The sequence below is a fragment of the Drosophila melanogaster genome, chromosome 3L (genome assembly GCF_000001215.4).
Source record: "Drosophila melanogaster chromosome 3L".
Lineage (NCBI taxonomy): Eukaryota > Metazoa > Arthropoda > Insecta > Diptera > Drosophilidae > Drosophila > Drosophila melanogaster.
In genome coordinates this window covers 10,497,065-10,517,356 of record NT_037436.4, presented here as the reverse complement: position 1 = coordinate 10,517,356, position 20,292 = coordinate 10,497,065, and the positions used below count along the sequence as shown (strand labels likewise).

General features: G+C 36.8%; 1 protein-coding gene across 9 annotated transcripts in view; it reads right to left on the bottom strand.

The window, feature by feature from the left end:
• The window catches only part of Rbfox1 (RNA-binding Fox protein 1), a 112,601-nt gene that overhangs the window by 76,656 nt on the left and 15,653 nt on the right, over positions 1 to 20,292 (bottom strand). For 6 of the 9 annotated variants that reach the window (NM_168412.4, NM_001274751.1, NM_168413.3 and 3 more), the window contains exon 1: positions 1,195 to 1,354. Coding sequence is in view for 2 of the 9 variants with exons in the window: in NM_001259778.1 (NP_001246707.1) it covers positions 10,794 to 10,856 (63 nt within the window). In the remaining 7 variants the exon portion in view is untranslated. Of the gene's footprint in view, positions 1 to 1,179; positions 1,355 to 10,793; positions 11,288 to 20,292 lie in introns of those variants that run through there. The other 3 variants (NM_001259778.1, NM_001259779.1, NM_001104102.4) reach the window with 2 other exon arrangements.

Genomic DNA, 20,292 nt, shown 5'->3' with positions numbered 1-20,292 from the left:
ATTTATAATTTATAATAATTCATTGTATTTAAAGACTTTTTGTAATGCAGAATAAAACTATTATTTGGTCAAGTTAGCTTCAGATCTCAAATACTCATTTCATCATTTCCAATTGTTTTGCAATGGTAAATAATAGCGTGCTATCGCATTTTGATAGCACATATTTGTTTCACTTTCAGTTTTAATCTCAAATATAACAATCATTTAAATGAAACAGCATCAGCTTTATAAGAAAACAGTTGCCTGCTGAGTGTTTACTTTAAAAAGCGTTTTTCTCTCTTTAAAAGGTGTTCACTTCTTATGTGTCCACTGTATTTTTAGAATAAGCCTTTGATGCTTTGCCGCCGATTATCCACTTTATCGAACGTTAACTGTATTCCTGTTGTCTGTTTTTCGATTTTTGATCACACACAAAGGGCTTGCTTGTCTGCGTTACTACGCATCCCTGAGATACTTTTCTTTTCGCGCTTCAGCACTTTTTCCTGCTCTTCCGTGGCGATTTGGCTTATGAAACGAGATTCATCATCTGTTCCAATGGGCTTATGTCCGATTTTATTACCGATTTTATTACAGTCCTATATATATTTTCGCGAAAGGCGGACAAACAAAGCAGCTGAGAGAGAGAGAGCGTGATGCTGTGTGAGTGGGAAAAATCGAATCAGAATCCAAAACGGAGAGCGCAGCCAAAAAGGATGGCAGGATAAACGAGCAGGCGAAGCGGAGGCGGCAAAGGCAACAACACAGCAACGGTCACAAAAACATGTGCGCCGTGAATGAATTTTTGTATTTTGTTGCTTTTGGTTCAATTCTTATTTCACACACACACACACACATATGTACACATATGCATGTAGGTGCGATGGGATGCTGCAGGCGGGTGTGCGAACGAGAGGGGCATAGACTACGGACAGGCGAAAAAAAGAGAAATCACGTCCCTCGTCGTCTTCTTCCTCCACTTCTTCTTCTTCTTTGTCCGCCCAGCCGCATGGCATATATATTTATTTATAACTTTTCATTTCATTTCATCTGCGCGTTTTTCTCGCCTTCTTCGCTTTGGCTAATTTTCGGCACTGCACTTTTTTGGCATTTCAAAAATAAACACAGTTTTTTCCGCTTTTCTTGCCCAAACTTCAGCCCCACCGTCGCACGCGCTAAATTATTTCGTTTGTTATTTTGTACCGTTCTCGATTTTACTTTGTATATTTTTATTTATTCGATTCGATGCGATGCTGCTGAGGCGTGTGTGCGTTTTGTTTTCACTTTCAAGCGTGCCGAATTTCCACTGGGAAATCTACGAATTTTCCGCTAATCCGACACCCACGACTTGTTGCGAAGAGCGAGAGAACGCAACTGTGATAACCGTTTTTTCATTTCATTTCATTTTCGTTTTCGTCGCTGGCCAGGCGTTAGTACGTTGCTCACCATTGCGTCGCTGTTGCGCCGCTGCCAGATGCGCTATGTTGCTTAACATTCTGTTATCGATAAGAATTTATCGAAATGTTAAGCAATTTTAAAAGTTTGAAAATGAATAAAATAGAAAAATGTGAAAAACTCAAAGTAAAGAGATTTGAAGATGTTAAAAAAATAAGTTCAATGAATAAGCATTAAATATAAATTTATAACTTTAACATTGTTATAACAGAGATATTTGTACAGATCTTTAAAGATGCAAAGATCTGCGATAATTTTATTTAAGTAATTATATAAAATTTCAATATTTTACATAACATTTAATGTATTAGAAAATTTCTTTTGGTGTTAATTTTTTAAAGCCAAATCCCTCTAGCTTTACTGCACTCAAAGATTTTACTACCAAAAACCAGTCTAAATACCGCCCTCTTAAATTTCTCAACTCAACTCGTTTTTTGACCATCAAAAAGTCGCCTTCTGGCATTGTCTCAGTTCGTCGGACAGATTTTCCCCCTTCCCCCCCCCCTCCACCCTTTTCGCACGCTTTTCCCACCCGTATATATGACCATCACATGGGCTCAACAAACAACGCTGCCGGAAAATCAAAAATGCGCCATCAGTCGAGTTGGACGGGGTGAAAATGGTGAAAATGGTGCTCCTTGTGCCTTTTGGATGACCAAAAAGGGAGGAATGAAGGATTTCGGTTGGTCCAGTAAAACCAAATCAAAAGTGTCAAGCCTCATTTTCGGTTGTCCGGAACAACGCTTGTCAAGATTGCATTAGCCTCATGTTGTTGGCCAAAAAAGTGGGTGAGGCGGCAATTGCACTAGTACAGCTACACAGAGAAAAAAGAAATGGTCACAAAGATGCTAAAATTAAGAAAAAAGCTGGTATTTGTTACATTTGAACCTCTTAAAACTTTTAATATTTATAACATATTGATTATGTTTATATATTTTTATATATTTATGGCATTAAGCATAATGCCTGTTTTTCCAGTGTAAAACTAGCATGGCTAGTCAGCAAATAGTGGGCGTGGCATTCAGGGCGGCTTATTAACGCGACGGACAGCAGCAGCAGCAGCAGCAGCAGGCGTCAGAGTTTGAAAGTGGAAAACACAGCAGGGGGAAAATCCGGAAAAGCGGGCACCACGACGCTGCTAAATTTGAAATGCAAATGGCTGGCACACGGCGGTCAGAAAGAGAAAGCCGCTGGCCGACCGAAAGAGATAGTCAGTCATGGAAAGTGAGAAAATTTGCGCACTATACATGCGAACCAAAAAGCTGCACATGATACGGCCACATTTTGGATTTTCCGCCAAATGCAAAAGTCCCCACGATGGCAACTTTTTAATCCCTTTTGGCCGGCAAATTGTCGCCAACACTCTGCAAAAACGTAAGCCGAGAAAAATGAGCAAAGGTATCCACGTTTTTCACGCAATTTTTCCACGCTTTTCCGGCGGCTAAGCTGCTTGAGGCAACCGAATTCAATGCAAACGTTAGAAGAAAAGTTGTGCAGCACGAAAACAACAAACGATAAGTTATAAAAGTATCTTAAAGATGAAAAGTTAAATATGCGCGGCAAAATTTGATCACATTTAATATGCTTAATGGAAATGCGATGAAAAATGAAGCGATAAGAGGAAAAAGTGAGCGAATGTCACAAAGAATGGCTGTCCAAAGTAAAGCGAAATATAATGTAGAACATTTATTTTTAAATGATTGATGCATAAAAATAACAGCAGTAGAATGATAGATTTTCCAATAATATAAACTTTTGAATTTTTCTATGAACAGTATTATATTGTTCTACTTAATGCTAAGCTAATTTAGATTTTAGTCTGCATTGAATAGTAATAATATGCTGAAAAATGCTACTATTTGTTACTCAAGCAATTTTCATCGCGGAAAATCAAAATGCCGCATTGAAGTTTATGCGCTGTTAATGCCTAAAGTTTCCCGCAATCTGCAGTCGAGCGCGACTTGTGGAAAACTAAAGGAAAATGCCTTGCTACAATCCCCCCCCCGCCCCTCTTTTCCCACGGGAGCTGACCTGCCTCTGAGTTTGATATATGTAAAGAGGGAAAAGCGGGGGAAATTGCGGCCAACTAACCGCAAACAATAACAAACGATGGCCAAAAGCGAAACAGAAGCTGTTTCTGTTTCAGTTTCAGCATACATACTACACACACACACCCCCAACTTACCAACACCCACAGGGGGGCGTAGGCCGGGGCAGGGCGTGGCAGCTGCTGGGGAATCTGTCGGGTTGCCATTTACAAGGAGCAAAGGATTTATGATGCCTGTTATCGCGCCCAGAACGCGAAGGACGCACAGCAGGCGAAAACGATGACAAAAGGTGCCCATCGGAGGGGGAAAACTCCGTGATGGAAGGGCGGTGGGGGAGGGGAGGGGGGAAAACTCCAAGGGAGTGGCAGCGGCGAAGGGGGCGGCGCTGGGAAAATTCAGCAATGGCGCGGAAAGCAGATAGAATCTGGCACGCAGCAAATAAAATATGCTCAGCAAAACAAAGCATACTTTTTTGGGTTCATGTGAATAAATGAAGATGGGTCAAGAAATATATAAAAAAAATAAATGCAGATGTTCTAGAAATAAATGTGGAATAAATCTAACTGAAAAAGGATATTTTAAAAAATATAATGTGCTTGTAATTTCCTTTTTTCGATATTTTGAAAATATATTGATTTTAAAATGACATAAATATTTGCTTAGTCTATTTTATTAATTTCAGTTGAATGTGTGAAGTTTTTCAATTACATTTTCTTCTTTCAAAATATTAATTTTAAAATTTAAAATTTTTTAATTAACCTTTTTAGCAATCTCTTTCAAAGTGAAGTCTGCTGTGTTAAGCAGTGAAATTAATGGCTTCAGTTGAAAAAGGGTTGTTTTTGGTTTTCCCGTTGGCGGCCATAAACACATGTGTTCAACTTGTAGCGCAAATTGAAAAGCCTCCGGGTTGAGATTTTCTCGACGCACCAATTAATTGCGATTTTATGAGGTTATTTATCAGGGCGCGACCTTGAGTGTTGCCATCAAATCTGCATTAATTAAATAGAGATTCCGTTGCCAAAACACAAAAAAAAAAAGATGCCAAGGCGTCTAATTAAAAAGCCAAAAGCCGTTTGCCCATTTAGCAGCGGCTAAAAGTATCTATTACTGCCTCCTAAATTAGTCAATAAATTAAAGCAGCCAGAATGTTGCTACAATATTTCCGCGCGCTCTTTTTCCTAACGAGCCAAAAACCAAGCATTGCATTAAAAAAACCATTCATTAAAATGGCGAAATGTGGCGCTCAAATTTATGGCCCTAAATGGCAGCGAGACCTGTGCGTCTCAAGTGGCAAGAGCAAAAAAAAAAAGAAAAAAAAAAGAAACAGAAGCAGCTTCTCCATTTCGAAGTGGTTAAAATCTTTAACCGGCATTTTCGCCTGGCATTCCCTTGACTCCTTGGCTTTTCACCGCGAGAAAATGGAAAAACTAGCAGGTGAATGTGGTGGCTAGTGGAGTATCTATGTTGCCCTTTTTCGGTTGAAAAGGAATATCAATTTTTACGTGGCTGAGATGGCAATTAAGCAGAGGTTTACATGTTTTTATTGGTTTCTCTTGCCAAAATTTTGAAATAAATATATATATGAAGTGTAATATATATATAAATATAAATAATGAATATATTGGCGCTTCTAACGAAACATTTATAAAGTTTCCCAATCAATTTTATAACTCGTTCTTTTTTTTTTGCCTTCTCACTTTTAACCTTTGCTTAAAGTTTGATCACAAGTAGTGGAAATTCCTAAACAATGGGTATTTTGTTTGCAGCATACGATGCAGCTGCCCCACCGCATTTAGAGGGGGGAGATGGGGGGGTGGTTGACGTGGAGCGATGGGGTCCACAGGCGCACAGTTCAATGCGCTCGCCATGCACTCAATTATAATTTGCGAGCAACTCGCAGACAGAAGGACCGCCCATGGGACGAAGATGACGCGTCATCAGGCCATTAGCAAAGAGCAACACAGACATGTGTTAGGGGCGGGGGGAAGAGGGCGGAAAGGGGGGCTGAAATGGTACACTACAAAAAAAATCGAAACTAAACCAATCAGGCTTAAGTAGAAATAGAGATTTATGGCGAAATGCTAACAGTTTTTACAGATAAATATGTTTGTAGTGTAAGTTTTTTACAAATCTATATATCTTTTAAATACTTTTTTCAGAATCACGTGAATTTAAATATAAATAACAGAATTTGATTAAGTATTTTATTCTCAAGTAAGTATTGCTTTTAACTTTTTCGAGCAAATGTGTTTCAACTGATTAAAAGTCGACATTAAACAAAATTATCTGCAGATATTTGCACTTTTTTCCGCACAGTTTAGAGCCCCAAAAAAATGTATGCATGCATTTGAAGAATGATAAAAGCCTTTCGTTGGGTTCTGGTTTTGGGTTTATTCCTTCGTACATCCTTTCGCCCAATTCCATTCATTTGGTTTGCTTTTTATGTGTGTGTTACGTGTGTGTGTACTAAGTTGCGGTCTCTTTTGCTGATTTGCGTAATATTTCTTGATTTCAGTCGAGCAGATAATGTTTAAGCTAAACTTTTTTACTGCAAATTATATACGGAAGTACGAAAAATGCGGGTGCCTTCAACTATCTACACACTCGCCAGGTGCAAGCTATAAAAAATAAAATACGTTGAATTTAAGCCGTTCGATTGGGTGGGTTAAAATAAAAGAAGAAAACCACTAAGAGGCCTCCCTTAATGGATTTTCCACTCTATTTTCATTCGTATTCGACTTTTCTTCATTTCCTTTTTTTTTTTTTTTTTTGTTGGCACTCGCAGACATAAAAATCTATTTGAAAAGCCGTATTATTTTTGACTAAATTCCAAGGAGATACAATAAAATTCAATTGCAAACTTCGCTCTCGGGCAGCCGCAGAAAATGAAAACAAAATAATGAATATACTTTTCTTGGCCGCCAGAAGCTTAGAGACGCCAAAAAAAAAAAAAAAAACAGAAAAAAAACTTGCTGCCAAGTTCTTTTTAGCCACAAGGGCGAAAAAATGGGTTGCTGCAGCAAACACATGTCAAATGCCCGCCACCCCACACTTCCGCCCACTTTTCCTCTTGTATTTTTGGCGAAAAAAACAATTTTTTACTTCTAAAAGGGAATGCTGTTCGAAAAACTTGCACGGACAAATGGCCAAACTGCTTATCTCAACAGAAAGGCAAACAAAAAAAAAAAAAAAAAAAAAAACGCAGGATTCGGAGAAGGAGGGCGCTTCGTAAGGGGGCGTGGCAGTTGCACTAATGGTGCCAAGCAACCGGAAATGCCGCCATGCATGTCTGCCTCCATTTCGGAGGCTGTGTATCGTTCCACGCCCACTTTTCCACCCAATTTTCCTTCGTCATTTTACTCGCTTTTTCCCACCAAGTAAATCTTGATTGCCTTTTGCTGCAAGCCAAAAGCACGAAAAAAATAAAATGAACTATACGTTTTCTCACAATTCGCCACGAGAAATCTTTCTATTTGGACCAAACCTCTGCTTTTAAGTATATACATATATATATACATATATATATCCCCTTTTTGCTATGATAATTTCCGCAGTATTTTATACAGAAACAAATGGCAGACTGTCAGTTTGATTTTAAAATCAGTAACAGCACACACGGCAAGAAATAAAAAAGAAGTGAGGCCAACACGAAACAAAAACGTGATGAGCGAATTGGTATTGACATCTTGGCCAGTTGCCCAAACTGGGCCAAAAACGAAGTCAATTTCAGAGAAGATGACTCAAAGGGCAAAATGGTCGCCAGAAATGCATTTCTCTATTTGACACTTACAAATTATGTTTATTTAAATGCAGGAAGAACTTTATTGAATTATAAAAGGGCGACCTTGTTTTACTAATAAAAACTTAACATAAGTGATTATCTAGTTTAAAAAACAAATGATAGATATAAATACTTTTTCTGAAAAGAATATCTTGTTAAAATGCTATTTTTACTTTAAATGTAAATATATGTAAATAAATATGTAAATATGTAGTAAATATGTAAATATTATAGTAATTAAAGTATTATTTTTTAATATATTTTTTTTATATTTTCTTTTATATTATCATACTACTAATCTCATGCTACTTATTAGAAGTGAAAAGTGAAATAATTTGTCAAAATACAAAAAAAAAACTTTGTCAGTAAACTAACTGCATAATCAATTTCCTGCCTCGGCATCCAAAAAAAAAAAAAAAAAAACAATGCAGCTGAAGCTAATTGAATTTGGACACAGCCAACAAATTTGGGAATTTCTGTGTTGTTGGGCTATAGAAACTACTACTACTTATCCAATTAGATACCAAATGTTAGTGTTCTTTTTTCTTTTTTTTTTTTTGGTGTTTCGAGTGTTTTGTTGCAGTTTCAGTTTGGCGGCATTAGCTCAAAAGTTGGCCCATTAATGGCAAACGAATGCACTTTTTCATTTTGCAGCGCCGAAAATTCCATTTCGTGAGTGCAAAAGAACGAGTGTGGCTGCACTGAGAGAAATAATACTGTATAATTAACAAGCTTACATAAGCTATGAAAACAGCAAGAAAAAAATTCTCGAGTTTGAACAAAAAGTACTAAAAAAAAATTGGCAACTTAAGAAATTCAATTCTAAATAAATATATGAATAAATATAAAAATGAATAAAAAAAAGTTAAAATAAATTCCTTGAATATAAAATAAAATTGACCCTGTCTTAGTTTGAAAAAAGATTTTCTCTTTGATTTTGTTTTTTTCTGTTTGTATTGGTACACAATATTTTGCTCAGTGTGAATGTGTGATTTTAGTGGCTCTTTCTGTTGTTGTTATTGTTGTTGTTGTGGCTGTTGTTGTTGTTGTTGTTGTTGGTGGTGGTAGCGGTGGCTTATGTTGATTTTCGATGTTTGCTTTTGGCCAGCCGCTGTCTACTACTCCTTTTTCGCCCCGCCCACCCTTCGCGACCAACCCATCTGTTTGTGATTGTGTTAGCCATCCACAGTAGTTGGCCAAAAGGTGATAGCATGCGGAGATGGGGGCAAGCAGGGCGCGAAGGGGCGTGACAAGAGGTCCTGGGAGCCAACAGAAGTTTGCACTTTGCGATGCCTGCGAACTGCGGCGGAAGTCAATAAAAGTTGGCCTAGTCCGTGGAACGGTGAAAAAGGACGACTGTCTGAGTGAATTGCCAACAGCCACTAACCAAATTAGCTGCGATCGGGTTTCGACTTTAGGACAGTTGGAGTTTAGGCGCTAAAAGTGCACCAATACTCGGCATTTTCTGCGACTCTCTGAGAAATTTAATTCTTGAAAATTTTATTTCAAGTAAAAAAAATACAAAATAATATAAGCTATAATATGCCCAAATAGATTTATAACAACCGTATAAATTTTAGTTAAAATTTAATTAGAAATTAATATGAAAAAAGGTATATTCAAAATAAATTATTAAATATTTGAAATTTGAATGTTTTATTTAGAAGCGTAAGCACTATAAGTATATAGTTTTTTCCATTTCGTTACCGAATGTTCCTCATTTAAACTATTTATATAAAAGTTCTAACATTTATATTATAATTATTATTCATATATGTGTAAACAATATATTATTAATATTATTTAAAGCTTTTAAAACCATTTTGCTGTTTTCCACAGCAAAAGCTTTTAACAGAATTCTGGCAGCACTGTTTTACGAACAGTTACAGTGCTGCCCATAGAAACTTTCGTCCTTTCTGAGTGGCGCCACATGCGCGAGCTCACTGAGAAACTTAAATGCAAAGCACACGGTGAATAAAAGATGAACTAGCAAAAGTAACAGAGCTTTCGCTAATGCGAATTTGAAAAGCGCGGCGAATTTGAAAAAGCGAGGCGAAATTGAAAAAACATATTCAATCAACAAAATTTTATTAAAAATTAACATATTAATATTGATATTTTAATTTTATTTCTTTATATAGACTTTTAATGATGATTTCTCATGATTAAAATACAAGAAAATACGTGATTTCTTAAGAAATTATAACAAATAAACAACAATAATAAAAACGAACCCAAATATCTTCATTCAGATTGCTCCACTCATCGTTTAATTCAACGTTTAATTGACAGCATCGATAGAAAATGCCCCAGTTGCCTGTTATAGAAATTCCAATAATGGCGCCACATTGAGTTTCGAATTCAACAGGCCAATCTTCATCCATTTTTAAATATTTTAACCACTTTGTACTTTCACCGATTTACACACAAAATAATAATTGCAATAAAATCACATACATAAAAAAAAAAACAAATTAAATAAATTCAAGAGTAAGCGAGTAAAAGCGATTAAAATGAAACGCTCACGACGCGTCTAAAATTCAGAACTAGTTTGGCGTAACTAAATTGGGAAAAAGGAAAATGAAGAAGCAAAATGGAGTCGGCAAAGGCAGCAGCAGCAGAGGATCAAAGGTAGAGCGTGATAACTGAGTTATTCTCTTCAACGCAACAACAACATAAATCGGCACACGTGCGCATCAGTGATGGCACTTTATATATTTGGCTGGAAAACTTAATGTGAATGTAAATGGTATTTCCTGAATTTTACTAATATATATAAAAACAGAATTAATGTTTTTGATTGTTTTTAGCTTCTTAGTAAAATAAATAAAGCTTTTTAAATTCTAAAATGAATTACCTATCTTCCCATGGAAAATATATCTAGAAACCTGTCAAAGCTTTTAGCTATAAAAGAGCGGAACATTCAGAACTAGCAAAGTAACTGACGCACAGAAGAGCGCCAAGTTGTCTGCAAAATTCCACATTACATGAGAAAGAGCGAAAAACTAACTGTAATTATCCTTACATTTTGGTTGCTGGGATGGTGAAGGCAAAGAACAAGGCGTAATCCGAAAAAAGTTTCAGTTTGAAATAATCTTTCTGCCTGAACGACGCGTTTAACAAGTGTAAAGACCACTTTGTATCTTTAATTTAATCTGAGTTTATTTACCGTAATTCGCGATCGGTACCGCGAAGTTTTTCTTTTATGTGGAAGTGTTTGTGTGAATGTGTGTTTTACAAGATATGAAAGTATGCAATTAGAAATCATTGGAATGCATAAGAGCATTGCAATAATTGTGTATCTATATATGTATATGTATGTGTAATTATTTCTCACATCAATTCCTTCAAATTATGCTTAAGATGGTAAGTTTTTAGAATTATTTACCAAATACTTGAATTATTGGGAAAAGTGTATTATTGGAGAATTATTGGAATATTGCCAAAAGAGAACGTAGATAATGTCCTAACAGTGCATCATCACTACTCAGATTACCGTTAATATTGATAAATAGTAGTTAATAAAATCTTACCTCTCTCATATGAAATTCCACAGGTGGAACATTTCCAGTAACTTCAACTGCCGACGCAGACATTTGTTGTAATTGCGGTTCAATTTTGAAAGTGTATTATTTTATTATTTTCCTGAAGTTACTTTTGTTGCTCTCTATATCTATCACGTAAATATCAATACACAATCGGCACTTTATTGTATTATTTGTGACTTGACATTTGTCAGTTCTTTTTTAGAGGCATTCGCCTATTTTAGCACCTAATTGAATTCACTCTGGGGTTTTCCGAGATTTTTTCCGTTAGGAAGCACAGTTATTTTGGTGGCTTTTCTTTGTGTTCTTGCTGTTCTTTTTTTGTGGGCTGAAGGACGTGTCGCCACTACGAAATGCCGACGTGATTTTTCTAGCGGTAAATCCCGGGTGGGCGTTTATAGAGTGGGCGGGGTGACCTCTGGATTTTAGCACTTTATTAAGGGATTTTGATTCGTCCTCATTTCTTGTTTATGTTTGAGTTCCTGGAAATGAAAAGACAATAAGAAATGAGTATTATTTCAAAATAGATTCTTTTATTTGTTGATTGCTAATTTTTCTGGTCAATTTTTTACATTAGATGGATTACAACATTGCAGATTATTAAGCATTCAGTTATATTTTAGGAATTTATTAAAAATCTGGTTTCTGCAGTATTTAATGTCGGCAAAAGTAGACAGCTAAGTTCATCATAGAAAACCTTTGAAACATAATTGAATTATAAAACAATAAATGCGAGCCACAAAAATCCCAAAACATGTCTTATTCGTTTTTACCTTAAAAAAGCGCATGCTGCTAATTTTCTCAACATTTGTATGATTTATTTCATTTTATGTTTTCGCTGTTCACTTTGTTTAAATTCAAACATATCAGTTATCTTTTGTTTATATAAAAAAACACCTGTCATAAAAATTCATTCGCTGCAACGAACAGAAAGAGGACTCGAAATGGAATAGGAACATTTCACAAAGCTAAAAAATTAAGCAATTTAGAAAAGCACTTTATACTCTTACAATAGGTGTTTTGAAAGTTGCAAAAAAGTTGGCGAAATATGAACGAAGTATATTATTTTTGATCAGCACTTATATTCTTAAGATCTGCCATCTAATAGTTATTTAAAGCAGTATTTTTGAAATCTTTCTGATAAATAATATAGAAAATATTTGGGGAGCGCGTAAACGTATTTTCAAATATCGTATTTTAAAAAACCTAAAATTTAATTTTAAAAGGGTGTTAAAAATTATATGCTATCTATTAATGTTCAGAGTAGGAGATTGCTAACTAAGCGCCTTCAAAACTGCTGCTGACACATTTGGTACACGGTGGGTGGGTTCATCTCAGCCCACACACTTCGCCGCTTTTCCACCTCCGCAGCTAGTTTTTCCTGCGCACCGCCCACCCTCCCGCTCATTTTCCCACACCAAGCATGCTACATTGCTAATGTGTCCCATTTGCAGTGGCGAACCACTGAAGCTTAACACGCTGTCTACGCAGACAACCCGCCCGGGTGCCACGCCCTTTTGGGCCTTTAGCCGCCCACACAGACGCAGGCGAAGAAGAAGCACAAGCATTGGCAGCTGCAGTGTGCGCTTTAGTTTTTGCCTATCAATGTGTGTACAGTACAGTGGAGCCTAGATCATAAACAACACATTGCTAAAATCTTCATTTTCATCTTTAAATCTTCATACATATTGATCCCAAATTAAATCAATAGAAACATTATCCTTGATTTAAAGACTATCACTATCCTTATCATTAATACTTTTTAATGCATTCATAAAACCCTTCTACTGAGTGATCACTGTGTGCGTCTGTTGGCACACATTTGCGATTGTGGATGTGTGCTAGTGTGTAAAGCTATTCAAAGTTGCATCTGACTTGAACCCCCGGGGAGAAATGGAAGGCAATGCAATCCCGGTGGTAATTGTCTCGTTACACGCTGCTTGTTGGCAAACATTCCACGCAAACAGGCACACGTACACGGGCTTCACTGTACCGAGGCGGTGGCGGAAGTAGCTGCCAACACCCTTCCCATTATCGCCAGCCTTTTGCCCAGCACTTCCCATCGAAGCGCCAGTTGGCTAATAATTTATTTACAGTTAACATTTTATAAGCCCAGGACATCCCCCTCCCACACACACACGCACACACAAACACACTTCCACACACACACGTACACACCTACACACATTCAATGCGATTGAGACCCCCGGCTGCCATTTGATTTCACAAATATTTGCAGTCAGCTTTTGCACTTTCATTTTTCCACCTTTTCCGCTGGGGTATGTGGGAATTTCCAGGGATTTCAGAACTTCAATTTTCAAATATATTTTATTTCTATTTGTTATTATATAGTCGAATCAGATAAAAGATTGTTGTCCCAAAAGATTAGATTTACACCCACTTATAAGAATAATTGGAAAATTTGAATAGTTGATGTTAAGGGTGTTTAAAGTTCGATTTGATTGATTTGCTCGACGCAGCTGGATTCCTGGGATTCCTTCGCTTTCCTTGATTTTCCCCGCTTTCCCGCCAACAACCGCTGACAACTCGAGTGCGCCATTTGCCATTTCAGCGTTGATGGTAAGTGAAATATGCACAATTTCCGTTTACCATTTCACCCAAGGAGCGTGCGGGGGAGTGGGGCAAGAAAGTTCTGGTAGGATATGAGGTAGCAATGTTGTTAGCAAATGTAAAATGCAGTTAACTCGATGTATGTGTGTGTGGGTCTGTGTGTGCGTGTTGTGTGTCTATACATAAATGAATGAAAAGGGCATTCGTTTAACAGGATGTGCAGGAAAAACGCCAGGGGAAAATGGAAAAAAGGGAACCACCGAAGAAGCAAGGCAATGCAACAGTAAAAGTTGCCATCAGTCGTTTTCAATAGCCATTGCGATGGACTGGGATTTTTCACCTACCCACCTATTCGAAGCAGACAAAGTTATGCTCGATGCATTCGGTTAGCAGTCGACTACTTGCACGATTTTTCCTTTATTTTCCTGCTCGACACGAGTTTTTCACATGTGTTTTCCATCGGTGTGGGGAAAGTGAATGTGATTTGCATGGATTTAACAAATTGAAGTTGTTGCGGACGGTGTCGTACAGTCATGGTTTGCTTATCGCACCGAAATCCAAACTGAAATTGCTGGCCAGGGAATTCGGAATGTGGATATTGTCTACCTAGATTGCATTTAAACATTTTCATTGCAGTAGAGAAGCGATGGATTTTTGACTATTTACTTAGGTGTTTTTTTTGTATATTTTTAATGAATAAATATTGAATTTTTAACTGCAGCTAGAAAAAATTTGGCCTGGCACTTGAAAATAATTTATAAAAAAGAGAAATCATTTGATATTTCCTACATTTTAAAGCATTCCTCTCTCATTCTTATCCTTGAATACTTCCTTTTGGTTGCCCATAGTGTCCATTTTAAGTTCATCATTGAGTCGTAACCCCATGAACTTTGGTGGTCGAAGCCCTAAATGGCCCAGAAATTCATTTCATTGGTTTGCAGCAAACAGAACGTGGAAACTTTGAAGGATTTCGCCATCGGTGGCAAAGTTGCAAGTACATTTTTGCTTTTATGATGAACTTTTGGACTGGCTGCCTTCGTTTGGGTGGCTTTATTTATTTGTTTGTTTGTTTGTTTCGCTGCGTTTTCTTTTGGCACTTTTGTTGTATTTTTACTTTATGCGCATGAAGAAAAACTTTTGTTGTTTGCATTGTGCTGCTTGTTTTGTTTGTTCAGCACTGTGTTCCATTTCGCTTTCCTCTGTTTGTTCTGCTGGGAAAACTCGTGAGCGAATAACCCAAGGCAACGCATCGAGGAAAAACAAAACAAAACAAAACAAAACGTTTCGCTGTCACGCGTAAAATATTTCCATAAATTTCGCCCACTCATTGCATGCAACGTGACTTTAAGAATAAGAACTCCACCTTCTTGGCCTTTAAACTGATTACAGCAATTTCTCGTCGACAAGGATAAATTATTAATTTAATAAATTAATTAAAAATGATTTACTAGCTCTGGCGCAATTTATTTCGAATTGCATTAGTGTACTACAATTAATTTCGCTTTTTTAAATGCTTGCATTTTAAATTGCATCCAACCATTGTAAAAACAAACAAACTAATTACGACTAGCGACATAAATCAACATTTTTTTTTAATGTAATAATCCAATGTGTCATGAATATTTATTCTAATTTGTAGCTAATTAAAATGCGTAAATTTAATGATGCGTAAAAAGTAAACAGCTGGTTTTGAATTATCTGCAATTATAATGTAATCCTGGAATTTTACAAAATTTGTAGAAGTATTTAATATTTACTAAATATTTATTGTTTAAGATAACTAATTAGTTCTATAGATCTAATCTCCACTGTACTTTGACACAGGAATTTTTGGCAACAAGTTTGCACGCTGCGTTTTTATTTTTCTTTGGTGTCTTGTTTTATGCTTTTTAATATGGCGACTGCGGTGCTCGTAAATTTAAGCAACAGAATTGTTTGAACGCCACGAAGCAGGGGAAAAATTCAAGGAAAGTTGGCTAACACGCGTGCTTAGGGTGAACCCGCTGCGCCATTTGACAAGTAAGTGGGCCACCCCAATGGAGCAGCTTTACTCACATTGGGAAAACTCTGCCCTCTGATGCTGAGAAATTGTTGCACGCCCTACGTTATTTAATGTTTTCTCAACCTTTGGCGTTGAAGTGAAAAATAGTAGCTTGCTTTTTGGGGCCATTCCACAGCGTTTTTATGAGTGATTTAATGCGGGAAATTGTGTGTTCATGTGGGATGTGGCAAATTGAATGGGGAAAAGGGAAAATTTAATATGGAAATTGAATAAATTGGTTGACATTTTATGACAACATAAAAGCTACACGATTGACTGTAATTTTTTTTAACAATTGCATGATTGTTTATTTGAATTTTGGTGCTTGTATAACTTGTACTTTATTTAATGGAATTAATATTAAAATTTAAAATAGATCAGAGTTCAGATATTAAATAGATCATTTGATACAAAACCATCTGTACTCATTCCAATCGAATTTCCATCTTAGGGAAATTCCTTTAAAAACATTTCCAATAAAAAGTTGTGACATTTTGCCAATTCCTTTTTGTTTGGATCACATTTGGCTATAAACGAAATGAATCTTTTATTTTAACACAGCTGATGCTGCACATTTTGTGAGCTTCAACATTGTTCTTGGTTTGATTTTTCCGTTTCTTGATTAGGGGGAGGTATTCCACCCATGGGAATTCCAGCTGATTGGTTCTGTGCGAGGTTTGTTTTTCGGATTTTTTCCGCTTGTTTATCTGTGGCACAAAACGAGGAAATCGAAAAAGCAAACGAGAAAAAGCGATCCAAAAAAATTAGATTATCCTGGAGGGAGTATTTTAATTTGGCAATGTGAAGCAAACTGAGAAAAATAGACAAAAACTAAAGCGATTTCCATGGCGAATGCTTGGCACCTGAGGATTGGCGGAATTTTTTTTCCTTAATTTAGACGCAAATATTTACGCAGAGGAAAAACGCGAGCTCGCGAATTTTCTTCGTCTGTTATGTTCACAAACTTTGGCCATTAAAAACATTTGTTTGCGCATCAAATTAAACCCGTTGGCAAGCCGAGAATCGCTTCGGTTTGTCTTACCATTATAATTGAGAGAGTGACGGTAGTTTTTGCGAATCAGTGGGTGGGAGTTTTCCGCTTGCACTTACCCACACCGACGAGCACTGCGGGCGAACTGAGTGCGTGGGAAAAGCCTGAGTTTTCCTCGAGAGGCTGAGAGGGCGTATAACAGTTTTCCCGCTCTCTTTTCGCCACGGAAAACTCTAGCAGCCGCTCTCTGCTTTGCTTCGTCGTTAGCTTTGTTTACATTTACAAATTGCTGCGCAGGATTGAAACATAAAAAGTTGAAAATCGCCTCGAAAGCAACTCGAAATACCCTTTTTTTTTTAAATTTATATGTGGTAGCTTAGTGGTATATTATTCATATTCATATTTATTATTTTATAACAAATCATAGAAGCTTAAAAGAATCCGTATGAAATACATTTGCATAAGTATAAGTATTTTTTATTTTTGTTTTTTGTTATAAATAATGCTGTAATTCATTGAAAAAAAAGTATTATTATAACAATATTTTTTAAGTTTTTTTTACAAGTTGCCTCCAAAGGGTATAAACCACATTTTATTACTTTTGTTTTTCTTTCATTTCCTCAGGTGGATTGGTGCAGTTTGTTCTACAGGTTCGCCGGTGTTGTTGGCATTTTTGTTGGTTTTTGAGGTTTATCGCTTGGCGCATAAATCGTTTGCTGCCTGCGGCCAGTTGTTGTTGCTGGCGTTGTTTTCCATGTCAACTGCTTGACCTTCAATTAATTGCTGTGCTCTTCTGCCTGACATTGAAACAATTAATGGTCCATTCCGCTTTTCCGGCTTTCCGTTTTCCCAGTATTTTTATTCTTTTTGTTGTTGCCCTGATTGAGATGGAAAACTGCATTGGGTGGGCGTCGGTGAGTGGTGAGTGGGTGGTGCTGTGGTGGTGCCAGCAATTAGTCTTTGTTCAGTGGATTGTTGCACTGGCACCATTCGGTTGGTGATTTATATTGTGCAGGATGTCAAAGGACTGACAAAGTCTGTAGCACACTTTTTAGCATCCGTTTGGGCTTAGAGAAAGTAATGAAAGTGAATCAAATCGGTAAAGGTGATTTAAGTAATGAATGTAACGTTTTTTGTAGTATTATAATATCCATCAAAGCCTAAAATATTCGTATGGTTATCCTTGGATTTTCAATGCTGATCTTTTCCTTTTACGTTTTTTATTGAACTATACTTTAGCTGTGAATTTGCATTCTGCTTCGGTTGAATACTGTAATCATAATCCCAATCAAAACGTTATTTCCAACTTAAATATTCGACTTATTAAAATAGCCAAATACCATCAGTTGTTAGCCTTAAAATTTAAATTTCGCCTTTGTGAGAGCTCTGCAACTTGCATACATATTTCACCAGAAACCTTTTTAGCCATCGTCCTGCAAACAACATGCGGTTGGGCAAACATTCCCCAAAAAGGTGGACAGCCGAGGACAACAACAAGAGTGCGGAGAACAACAACTTTAAAGGACAAGCAAGGATGGAAACTTTCTGGGATAAAAGCGTAGTGACCAGAGGACTAACACATGTCACAATTTTGTGTAAAAAATGTCTTAAAAATGTCCAAGCTTTGCGCACTGTGACAAATTTTTTGGGAACGCAGTAGAGCCATAGACGCAAGGATTTTGGTAGCTGTGTGCGTGTTTTCGAGTTTAGAATCCTTGAAAATATGCAAATATCCATTTACATACAAGAATACAAGGACATAAGTAATGACAATTTGGCAAACATGAGTGGGAATAACAAGCAACTTTAACATTTACATACCGGCATCTGATACGACCAAATGCATAAGTTTGAATATGATTACGTTAGAAAAAATGTGCTTTCATTATTTGCTGCTGCAAAGCGGCAAGTCAACAAACTTTTAACCGCAATCGATCGATATAGAAATGCAAAACCGCAGCGTATAACGAATAATTGTAGGAAAATCCACTCGAAATTCCCTTTTAATTGAGTTTGCTGCAGCTGAAGCAGTCCATCATTAAAAGGCAAAGAAAAACCAGCGAAGGAGTCGAGGAAAACTGATGGAGAATTTTTTTTTAGCAGGATTAAGTGGATATGCAATGAATATTTCGTTTTTTCCTCTCTCAAGAGGAAAATGGAGAAGCGCATAATGAATCTTAAAGAAGGAGAACGAAATTTCTAGTGGGGGCGAAATATCTTAATCTTAGTCTTCAAAAGTCTTAAAAATGGAAAGAAATTTGCCTATCATTTCAAATTTAATTAACTTAACTTGAGCCCATTGACACAGGCTAGACATTTTACAGACTAATTTGAGAAAGAAGGATTAGGTAAAATGTAAGGACATTTAGTCTATCAGTTATTTTTTATCAAACCAATAAAATATTGTAAATGTTGCCCTTATTTAATTGGCCCTCACGTGCACCCTCAGTTTAACAATTTCTTTTGCATGGACGCCTTCTTCAAATTTATTTACATTTTAAATATATATTCAAAGAAAAACCATTTTTGGTCTACCCATACTATAATTTTTCTCTCTCTACCATTCAAACAAATATTTGCATATCTCTGAAAATACGAGGTAACACAAAACAAGCAAGATATGAAATCAAATTATTGTTTTCTGTGGGCAGAGATTTGGTTTTATATTACAACCAGCTAGAAGAGAGACAATATTTGGCAACAAATTTTAGACAATGTCAGATGGCCGCAGGCGCAAAATTTTAATTGGATCATCGGGAACAAAAGGAAACGAGCTGTGGTGTGCTGGGTTTTCCAATGTACACAGTATATATACAATTTTTTTTTGTGGGTCCCTGTCACATAATGAGCCACATCAGGCTAACGACTTTTCCTCTACCCGACTACACATAGATAACCCAGAGGTGGTGGAAAATTCTGGCTGTCTGGTAGACGCAACTTTGAAGTGTCGTAAATGACAAAGCAACAACGGCGAGAAAAACAACTAAATCTCCCTCGGGGTAATTCGCGTTTCAGTTTATTTCGAAATGCGGCTAATATTCACAACGAGAATAACAGCATTGCGGTGGGAAAATGTAAAGGAAAAGCTAAACAAAAGTTCTGTGCAAGCCACGTAGCCAAAATAAAGGCATTGGAAAACTGAGGAAAACTTTAAATTAAGTTTAACCTGTGAGACAGTTGGCAAAAAATATGTTAAATGTTTATATTAAATGTTGAGGAGCATGCATTTGTTCTATTTATTTCCTATAAATTTAAGGAAAAAATGTTTGTTTAAGTTTTTGATAAGTTTGAATTTAAATTCAAAAGCACCAAGGTAAAACGATATTTTCATGTTAAATGAACAATATATAGATACACACAAAAACATCAGAATACAAGCAAGTTCCGCACTTTCAGACCCAAACTAGTCAAATTTATGGTCCATTGTTGGTCCTGAAGTGAGTGGACATTTTCAATTTGGCTTCCATGGGCAGGGGGCGAGATTTCCCTGTCAAATCTAGCAAGCCGGGATGACTGGAAACTTTTTGTGCGACTGCTTCCTGTCTGGTCCTTGGAACGAGGAAAAAGTCCGGCCTGAAGGAGCGCTGCATCCGGCGGAAACGAATGCGACATTTTGGCCAACTTCCCCAAAGTGGAACACCATCCAGAGCGACTTCAATTATGCAAAGAGATTTGCCATGGCTCACACTGACAAACGGTCAACATCTCGACTAAAAATTTCCATTTAATTTTCATTATTAATTATGCAATTATTCAAGGGGGGTCAGCGCAAATGTTTACTTAAGGCCAGATGTTTGCTCATTATGGTTAGACTATGGGCAAACCATTTCTAGTTTATATTTCTCCTAGGGCTATTACGGTAATAAGCCAAATTGTGTATAAAG